Source organism: Apium graveolens, chromosome 2 (assembly GCF_009905375.1).
Source record: "Apium graveolens cultivar Ventura chromosome 2, ASM990537v1, whole genome shotgun sequence".
Lineage (NCBI taxonomy): Eukaryota > Viridiplantae > Streptophyta > Magnoliopsida > Apiales > Apiaceae > Apium > Apium graveolens.
In genome coordinates, this window is record NC_133648.1 from 131,955,191 (window position 1) to 131,965,629 (window position 10,439).

Genomic DNA, 10,439 nt, shown 5'->3' on the forward strand with positions numbered 1-10,439 from the left:
GATGCCCACACGCGAGCTGGGCTCAGGTGACCACACGCGGGCTGGTCTCAGGTGCCCGTACATGAGCTGGACTCAGGTGCCCACGCGCGACCTGGGCTCAAGTGCCTTCACGTGGGCTGGGCCTATGAGCCCACATCTTATAAAAATAGAGGTAACATTGTATTTATTAATTGAAAAGGAAGGCGGTGCGGGCTGAGGTGACCAGGCCGGCCCGCATCAAAGGACTTTATGTGCAACATGGAAAGTAACTCATAGATGATTGAGTTGCTCGTAGATTTGAGGGCCGACACGGGTTATTCCTATAATTACGGGAAGAAATGCGGAGATGCCGCGAGATTGTAGGAAGCGTGTGGAGCCGGTCGAGATTTACGTTACTAGTTGGCCGAGGGCCTGACTTTATCGTGGGCATGGGCTGCACGGGTTGGAGAACCCTAACCCTATCATATGTGACTTGTTCCCCAAGAACTACGTGAGGCTTGATCCCTATAAATAGGGTACGTAGGCACTTGTATGAGACATGAGTCGACACTTGATAGAGAATAACAAACCCTATTCTTTCTTAAGGAGTCAACATACAAGCTCAGCCACCACCACAAAACAACCTTCCTCCGCCTTCAAACACCATCCTTGATCCTTGTTCCGCCCATCAACCTCCACAACACTGTTATACGAAATTCTCCCTATAACAATTGGCGCTAGAAGGAGGGGCTTTTCATCTTAGGGAGAAGAGATGACCAAAGAAGGCAAATAAGCGGTGACACCAGTAAGCGGGGGCAAGAAGAAGGACCAGAACGGGGTCGAGCACACGCCCCCAATGAATCAGGCGCCAGCTCCACCAATCGCAATCGTGGACGAGCAGGCGGTCATGACGTATCTCGAAGGGCTAGCCGATCAGATGAATAAGATCAACACCAGGATGACAAGGGTAGAGAGAAGCTCGGTCCAGAACGTCAAGCGTAAGGCGCGCCGCCTCAAGGTCTCTCAGCGTAGCTGGAAGGGCAAAGGTCCACAGAAAAGGCTGATCCACGATTTTGATGACGCGACGACTGAGACTAAACAGAAGAAAGAGGCATCACATGGAGAGGACGACATAACCCAAGATCAGGCCGAGCGGGGCAGCCAGATCTCTAAGAGATCGGGGTAGAAGCCAGCTTCGTTTGAGGCAAGGTCGACTAGCGTGCTAGACCGTGTGGGTAAAAAGATAAGTGAGCATAACCTCAGGCTCAATTTAGAGAATCGCAAGAAAGAGAGAGAGAGAAGAAGGAGCCCGTAGATCAGAGAACCTCAAAAAGAGAGTGTGCAGTGACCCCTTCAGAAAGATGTCAGCGCATCTTGCCCAGGAGAGAGGAGCGATATAGACGCAGAGACAATCATGAAGATGATTCGTAAGTGTGAGCTGGAGGAGGGGGACGCCGCGAGCGACCTCAAGGCTCACACTATTTGAGTAACGCGGGTGGTGACAGAGAAGGAGAAGTTTTTAGAGTAAGAGACCTGAGGAGGATCTTAGATGAGATGGAGCGAGAGAAGAGGGGACCCCCAACCTCGGTTGTCCCTTCCCCGTTCACAGCTGCCATCCGATCATCCCCCCTGCCTCGGATATTTAGGCACAACCCCGACCTTCTATTTAACGGCGAAGCCGACCCAACAGAATATCTTATACAATTTAACACTGAGATGGAAGTATATCAGGTGCCGGAGATGACCCGCTGTAGACTCTTCACGGCATCACTCAGAGGTAGTGCCCAACAATGGTTCTCTAAGTTGGGGCCTTCTAGCATAAGGACATGGAGGAAATTGGAGGACCTGTTCGTCAGACAATTTCAGTCCACCCTCCATTACTCACCTCATGTGGCCACGTTAGCCAACATCAAGCAAAGGGAGGGGGAGTCCCTGGCAGAATACTTTCGTTGGTTCAACGCCGAAGTTCCCAAGGTGAGGGGAGCCAGTGAGGAGACCATCAAGAATTTCTTGATTACAGGGTTGAAAGAAGGGTCGAAATTCTGGAAAAGCCTTCAGGAGAGTGAGCCGAGAACCTTGACCGAGTTCTATGAGCAAGCTGAACCCTTTAAGAGGGTAGAGAAGTCGATGAGAGAGCTAAAAATCAGCAAGAACTATCGAGATAAGAGAGACCGGTCTTCGAGCCTTGATGAGAGGAGAAAGACGTATCGGCGTAGCTCAAGCCCCAAAAAGTGTGCCCGAGGTAAAGAGACAAACAAAGATTCGGGGAGGCCCTATACTAGCAAATGGCAGATGCACACCCCTCTGGTAGCCTCTATCGATCACATATATGTTACCTATGCTGGGAAGGGGGTATTCAGGAAGGCAACCCCTCTCACAGACTATAACAAGAGGGACACTTCGAAGTATTGCACATACCATGAGGCCACGGGGCACGATACAGCTGATTGCAGACAATTGAGGGATGAAATCGAAACGTTGATAAAACAAGGGAAGCTTACTAAATGGGCTGTCAAGGAAGTTCAAAAGCACATGGATGATTATCATACTGTCCCTCCTCCACCCCCAAAGGACAAAGAAAGGATACCTCGGGCCGGAAGCATTCATATGATTCTAGGCGGGTCTCATATTGGCGGAGACAGCCGGAAGGCGATGGATAGGTATGCCCGAGAAGCAAAGGACAAGCCCCTCACCAACGTCAACCATCTGAGCCAAAGGCCATCGGAGCTCTTTGAAAGGGAGGCTGATGACATCGTGTTTAGGGAAAATGATGCCAAATGGGTGCATTACCCTCATACAGATGCCTTGGTCATAAAAATGAAGATTGGGACGATGAATGTTCACCGGGCAATGGTGGACACCGGGAGCTCGGCTGACGTTTTAACTTATGATGCTTACAAGAAGCTAGGATTGCTGGATAGAGAGTTAACCTCAACAGGGGGACACCTGTACGGGTTTACGGGAAATTCGATCGGAGTGAAAGGGACAATTCGGCTCCCGGTTACCATAGGAGAAGAGCCATATGTGGCCACCCAGATCGCTATGTTTACAGTAGTAGATCAGCCTTATGCCTACAACGTTATAGTGGGCAGACCCCTTATGAGAGAAATGAGGATGGTGACCTCGATCTATCACTTGACAGTAAAATTCCCCACCCCCACGGGGGTCGGCTTCTTGAAGACTGTCAATATAAATCGAGGGTCTGCTACAACCAGACACTCAGGGCGGCCGAGTCAGGAAATGCATCAAAGGAGATGATCGAACCGGGTGAAGACGATATCCTCATGGAAGAGGAAGAGGGCAGGAAGAGAATACGTCCTAAGGGACACGAGACTTGTAACCTGATTTCAATCGAAGAGTTTCCCGAGAACTATTTCGAGCACAAGGGGATTCAGGTGGAACCGCGCCCAGGGGCCTTGATGATGGAAGCCTATCAACCCATCATATTGATACAAGAGGGGATTGTGGAAGAGGCGAGTGATGAAGAAGAGAGCCCGAAACAAATCGGTGCAAGACTCAGGAAAGGGAAATGGGCACGCGAAGAAACAACGACAACTATGGATCTGCCCAACGGAATCACTCGCACTGTCACTACGACCTCTGAACGCTTGATAAGTCCAGCCTGAGCTCGAGGATGCGGAAGGCTTTACAATCACGGAAGTGGGAGAATCTAGTGAGGCTCGAGCAGACTAATACCCGAGAATGCCCCCAATGATTGAGAGGGCTGGGGCCGCAGATGACACGATCCTAATTTTGGTAGACTCAAATGATCCCTCCAAGGTACTCAGAATAGGCTCTAACTTAAGTCCTGACTTCCTGAGGAGAAATTTGGATGTCTTTGCATGGTCACACACTGAGATGATAGGGATTGACCCGAATGTCATTTGCCACCGGCTCAACTTGGACCCGAAAAAGAAGGGGGTCATACAGAAGAGACGGCCAATTAGTGGGGAGAAGGCAGAAGCCCTCAGAGATGAAGTAGATAGACTAATGGAGGCAGGGCTCTTAAGAGAAGCCTTCTACCCCATATGGCTGGCCAATCCCGTGCTTCTCAAGAAGCCTAATGAGAAATGGAGGACATGTGTGGACTTCACCAACCTGAACAAAGCCTGCCCGAAGGATAGTTTTCCTCTACCCTGAATCGACCAGTTGGTTGACTCTACAGCTGAGCATGCACTACTTAGCTTTATGGATGCTTATTCGGGATATAATCAAATCCCAATGTATGGGCCAGATCAGGAGCACACCTCCTTTATCACTGATCGAGGCCTCTATTATTATATTGGGATGCCTTTCAGGCTCCTTAATGCAGGGGCAACCTATCAAAGGCTGGTGAATAAGATGTTCAAACATCAGTTAGGGAAGACCATATAGGCCTATGTAGATGACATGTTTGTGAAGTCAAAGGAAGCAAAGGAACATGCCCGTCACCTATCAGATTTGTTCCAGATCCTAAGGGAGTATAGGATGAAGCTCAACCCACAGAAATGTATGTTCGGGGTCGAGTCAGGGAAGTTTGTGGGGTTTATTGTCAACCATTGAGGCCAACCCCGCCAAGATACGAGCCCTACTCGAGATGAAATCCCCCTGACGGGTGAAGGACGTCCAAAGCTTAACAGGGCGAGTGGCTGCCTTAAAACGCTTCATCTCAAAGTCTTTCGACAAATGCCAGGAGTTCTTCAAAGTAATTAAAGGAGCGGGGAGGAATTTTGAGTGGACAGAGAAGTGTGAAGAAGCCTTTCAGAATATAAAGAAGCATCTCAGCAGCCCTCCAATGTTGTCCAACCCAGAGGAGGGAGAGACTCTGGTCCTATACTTGGCTGTCTCTGACTTTACAGTAAGTGCGGTATTGGTTCGAGAGGAGGATGGTATCCAGCTCCCGGTATATTATGTGTGTAAAAGGCTGGCTGATGCGGAGACTCGGTACACGAGCCTCGAGAAATTAGCATATGCTCTGATCCTGGCCTCTCGAAAGCTCAGACCCTATTTTCAGGTGCACAGGGTAGAAGTGCGAATCTCTTACCCCCTCAGGCAAGTAATGCACAAACCGGAGTCTTCTGGTCGAATGCTGAAGTGGACAGTTGAGCTCGGCCAATTCGAGGTGGATTATAAGCCAAGGACCGCAATCAAAGGTCAAGCCCTGACCGATTTTGTGCTAGAATTTCCTCCACATCAAGAAGTAGAGCCGGGAGCCCTTGTTGTCATACCTAGCATAGAAGAGGCCGGGCTGGAAAGCCAAAATAGTTTCCCATGGTGGAGCCTATTTATGGATGGAGCCTCTAATGGGGATGGTGCAGGAGCTGGAATTGAGTTAATCAGCCCGGAGGCGTACAAGATCAGACGCGCGACTCATCTAGCCTTTCATGCAACCAACAATGATGCTGAATATAAGGCCCTGATCAACGGTCTCAAGCTAGCTGTGGAAATGAAGGTGGAAAATTTGAATGTGTTTAGTGACTCCATGATAGTGGTATATCAGATAAACGGGGGGTATCAAGCTAAGGGGCCGAGGACGGAACTTTACCTGAAGTGTGCGCAGAGGATAATCACGAGGTTCAACGAGGTGAGGCTGGAACTAATCCCGTGCGGGCGGAATGAAGGCGCAGACGAGCTAGCTAAACTCGCCTCACGCCGCGAGGCCACTCTGCTAAGGGTCGTGCCCCTTGACATACAGAGGCAGCCTAGTGTGCCCGAGAATGAGGTGGGAAGCCTCAATGATAACCTCAGCCCCACGTGGAGGACACCTATCTTAGCCTACATAAAAGAAGGTTCACTCCAGGATGAAAAGAATGAGGCAAGGAGGATAAGATACAAAGCAGCCCGCTATGTGATATACGATGGGGTCCTATATGGAAGAGGGTTCAGTGTGCCTCTCCTCAAGTACACGAGGGTATTTGTGGAAATCACTCGGAGGGTAGCTCTCTAGCTCAGAAAATCCTCCGTCAAGGTTACTATTGGCCAACGCTGAAAAAAGATGCCTTCGAATTCTCTCGAGCTTGTGATAAGTGTCAGCGATATGCCAATTATTACAACAACCTCCTGGCCCATCTCACATCCCTTATGAGCCCTTGGCCCTTCGCTATATAGGGAATTGATCTGATTGGAGAACTCCCGAAGGTCATGGGAGGAGTAAAGTATGCGGTTGTTGCGGTAGATTACTTCACTAAGTGGACATAGGTCGATCCTCTAGCCACTATCATGGCAAAAAAGCTCAAGGAATTTGTGCACAAGACTATTGTGCGTCGCTATGGCATCCCTTATAAGTTGATATCTGACAACGGGAAACAATTCGATAGCAAGGAAATGCGAGAATTTTGTGAGCAGCTGGGGATTCAGAAGAGTTTTAGTGCAGTTTGCCACCCCCAAAGCAACGGGCAGACGGAGGTTATTAATAAAATCATTAAGCACACCTTGAAGGCAAAGCTTGAAGACAAGAAAGGGACATGGGCGGAGGAGCTCGCCCAGATCCTGTGGTCTTACAACATGACTCCCCTAACTATAATTGGAGAGACCCCTTTTTTCTGGTATATGGGTGTGAAGTTATGGTTCCCATTGATATAGGGGCGGGATCTTTTCGGAGGGACAACTATGACTCAGAGGAAAATAAGGTCAACTATCGACTCTATTTGGATATAATTGAAGAAACTCGGGAAGATGCTCAGATCAGGATAGCAGCATATCATGAGAGGACCGCTAGGCAGTACAATAGTAAGGTTCGAGCCTGGACTTTTAAGGTGGGAGATTTGGTTCTGTGCCGGGTCATGCCAAACACCAAGATGGTGAGCCACGGAGTCTTTGGGGCAAATTGGGAAGGCCCCTACAAGATAAAATCAGTGCTCTGGGAGGGAATCTACCACCTCAATGATATGCAAGACAAGTTGATCCCGAGAGCCTGGAACGCGGAACACCTCCGCAAGTATTATCAGTAATATTAGTATTATCAGTAATATTATTTCTTCTCATACTTAATATTATCTTAAAATATTCCTAAGTCTCGGGGGTAGTGCCATATAGGTGCCTCCCTGAGACCACAAGCATGTACTCTTTTCACTTTCCATTATCTATGAATAAATGATTGATATCTATTTGGGCCCTTGATATTTTAACTCCTATTAATAGATTAAAATACCCAGCAGGGGAGCCCATCCTTGGGAGCCCATGCGAGGACAAAACAGTTATTTTATTAATATGTTAAAGTCATAAGTCAAGCTGGGCCCCGGCCCGCTTCACAACAAGTCTATGAAACGAGCTGGCCCCCGGTCCGCTTGGAAAAATAATGAGCACAAAGCGGATTAAATATAAAGATAGGGAGAGGTGACCAAAATTTAACTTAAGAGTTAAGGATAGCCACAATTCGAGCCCATATTAAGGCGAGCCGGGCAGACCAGTTCGCTGTCATGATATCAAGGAGAGCCGGGCAGACCAGCCCGCTGTCATGCGTAGATGGCCCAGGGTCGCATTATGCTAGAAGAAGATACAGGAACAAGGTGCGAGCCCCTAGGCCCGGCCCGCTAATGCGAGTACACCTACAACATTTGTGAGTTAGTAATGATGCGAGTCTGCTCTACTTAAATTATCACTAATTTTTATCTAATTGAACATGAATGCGAGCTGATGAGCTTGGCTCGCTATGAAGGTATAATACCCGTCATACGCGATCAGGGCTATGATAGCTTTTGGTTAGTTGGGGCATGGTAAGTTTACACAAAATAAAAAATTAGCTAGCATAATAAAGACATACGCGAGCACAAAAGACTTGATATTTTATACAAGAAAGTTACAAATAAGTTATGCCCCAAGGCAGAATACTTCAAATATATACGCGAGGCGAGAAGGGTGCCCGCTTACCCATTCAAAAGGCTATTTTCAAAAATAAAATTACACTAAGGCTTATCAGTCTCTGCCTCCCTACGAACTTCATCATCCGTGACCCGGGCCTGTTCAGCTGCGAGTCGGGCCTCCTCAGCAATCTGGGCATCCCTTTCCATCTCCAGCTTCAGCTTCTCAGCGTGCCTAGCTGTGCTCGCACCCAGAGCCACCCAATCAAAGTCTGGAACCTTACTGATGAAGATTTTCATGAAGTTCCTGGCCCCCAGGTTCCTGGCATCAGTAAGGGCGGCCTCGCGGCCCGAGGTCAAGGCAGAAACTAACCCCTCCAGCTCGAGCACCCTCTCCTCGAGGATATCCTTCTCCTTCTTCCACTCTTCCGCGGCCAAGTTATGAGCCTCCTTCTGCTCCCTTAAAGCCTTTTCATGAGCAGCATTCAGGTTAAGCATCTTCTAATTATAGATGTTCATCAGCGTAACTTTCTCCTACCCATGCTCAGCGGCCTTGCTATGAAGAGATTTGACCTTAGAGTCGAGCTTTGTGTTGGTCTGGATGAGGGCTCGCATCTCTCGAGCCTTAGACAGTTGACGGTAATACACCTCAGCTGTGGCCGAAGTTAGTGCGTCCTGGTTGGCCTCGAGAGAAGAAGATGACCAATTCTTCATATCCTGGTCGCTAATGTTGGCTTGAGCGAGCCGGACAAACATGGCCGCGACCGTGTTGACTGAAGAAGAAGTTGGAAGAGGGGCATCAGATGGAGCAGCCTTCTTTGGGTCAGGCTCGCCAGTTTTTCCCTCCTTATGGCCTCTATGCCTTTTCAGCCGAGGAGAAGGCCCTGAATCCTTGAGATGCTCAGAAAGAGTAGTCATGTGGGCTGGAGGGTTGGCCTGGGAGCGAGCCCTTGTGGTCGCAGCAGCGGGCTGAACTGGGCCCGAGGCCGCAGCTTGCTCAGCTTCTTCCATAAAGGGGATAGGGGAGATGGCCATTTCTGAAAAAGAAAACAATAAAGTGATATATTAGTCACAGCGAGATGCAATGGAAAAAAGAAAATGTGAGCAGATAAATGCAGAGAATTGAAGTACAATGCGAAGTGAGATGCATGCAGAAAATGTAAATATGCAAGCACACGAGCTCGCACATGCGAGCAGACAGGCTCGTACATGCGGGCCTGACGTTCTTACCCTTTCTGGCCCTCTTCTTAAAGTTCTTTTTTTGAGGAGTCAGCCTCACTCCTTCCTTCAAAAACCCACACGCGTTCAGGTTTGAGGTCGTTATGAGTTTTCGAATATCCCTGTCTGCCTTAGGAAGATCTAGAAGGTTGTTCGCGTTTAGTTTTTCTTGTCCCACAAGGACAGTGCGAGGCGGGGTGGCTGGAGATAAATAAAAAAAACATTTTTTGTTAAAAGAAAGAACGATGGTGAAGGAAAGGAGAGCGTCCAGGGAGGACTTACAGGGATTATAATAAAAGTGGGTCTGGACCCGAGGCACCTTGTGGACATAAAAATAGGGGCTCTTCCATTTTCTTGAGTTGTTCGGCCCGTTGTGAATGAGGTTCTTCTTGTTTAAGCACGGCCAGACAGAGAAGTAGAAATACGCAAAATCATTGGGAGAATGCTTCAAATTGAGGAAATAACCCAGCTTCCTCACGGTTAGAAGAGGGTACCCGTATTTGTGGTATATGATGTACAGTGCGAGGGCGGCCCGGTATCTGTTTGGATTGATCTGAAGGGGTGCGAGCTGGTAGTACTCGCAAACATCTTTGATGAAGGGATGAAGGGGAGAGGAGATTCGTAGCCTTAGTAGGAAGGTGGACAAGACCATGCAAGGCACCCTGCCTCCATTCTCCAGGTGATTGAATCTATAGCATCTCATATGAGGCAGGGGCAAGACAGCATGGCCCTCGAGCTGGAACTGCTCAATATGCTCGGCCAGGTGTTTCTGAGTAAGCGAGGTGGGCAGATCATGGCAAGCGAGCACCTTAACCTCCTCGGTTGCAGTTGAGCTCTCCTCCCCATCAGGAATGATCTGCCTTTTAAAAATAATTTCACCCTCAAGCTCGGGCTGGGCAGGAGGCACATAGGGCTCAGGAGAGGCCGCGAGGACATAGTTATAATTATAGATCTTATACTGACTAGTAATATCTGCCACCTCCTCACTTTGAGGGGAGTCATAAGACCAATGTGAGCCGTTTTCTTCACTTTCGAGCCCCAAGATGGGATATTCTACAGCTACAGGTTCCTTCCCTTTCTTGGTGTCATAATAGGCACTCCCCAGGTTGCTGCTAGTAGACTCCGAGTCGACCTGAATGGGGTCGAGGTCATTGGCTGCAGCTTTCCTAAGGCGGGCCGCCCTCTCTTCAACCATTTCTCTTAAAATCGCCTCAGCTCGCTCTTTGTCCAAAGGAGCGAGCTCACGGCTTAGGAGCTCTTCCACCCCAAGGGAAGCTGGTATATTGGAGATGTCCACGGGCCTATTTCTCCAATCATAAATATTCTTCTCCCTGGTGTAGTCTTCAAGGTTAGGGTCGAGGTGAATATCCAGTGAACCGGAGCTAGCTGCTCGCATTGAGTTCTCAACTCTAGCAATGTTCAAGACCCCTTGAGGGGTGATAGCAAAGACAGGGGAAATAGGTTAGCTGAGATGGCCAGAGAGGG

The 10,439-nt window shown here is 48.8% G+C and overlaps 2 protein-coding genes across 2 annotated transcripts; both read left to right on the forward strand.

The window, feature by feature from the left end:
* Positions 1-1,512: 1,512 nt before the first annotated feature.
* LOC141693368 (uncharacterized) lies at positions 1,513-3,584 on the forward strand. Its single transcript, XM_074498454.1, has 2 exons — positions 1,513-3,075; positions 3,174-3,584. Exons 1-2 carry the CDS (start codon positions 1,513-1,515, stop codon positions 3,582-3,584), a joined length of 1,974 nt encoding a protein of 657 aa, XP_074354555.1.
* Positions 3,585-4,732: 1,148 nt separating this feature from the next.
* LOC141693377 (uncharacterized) lies at positions 4,733-5,884 on the forward strand. Its single transcript, XM_074498463.1, has one exon. It carries the CDS (start codon positions 4,733-4,735, stop codon positions 5,882-5,884), a length of 1,152 nt encoding a protein of 383 aa, XP_074354564.1.
* Positions 5,885-10,439: the final 4,555 nt, after the last annotated feature.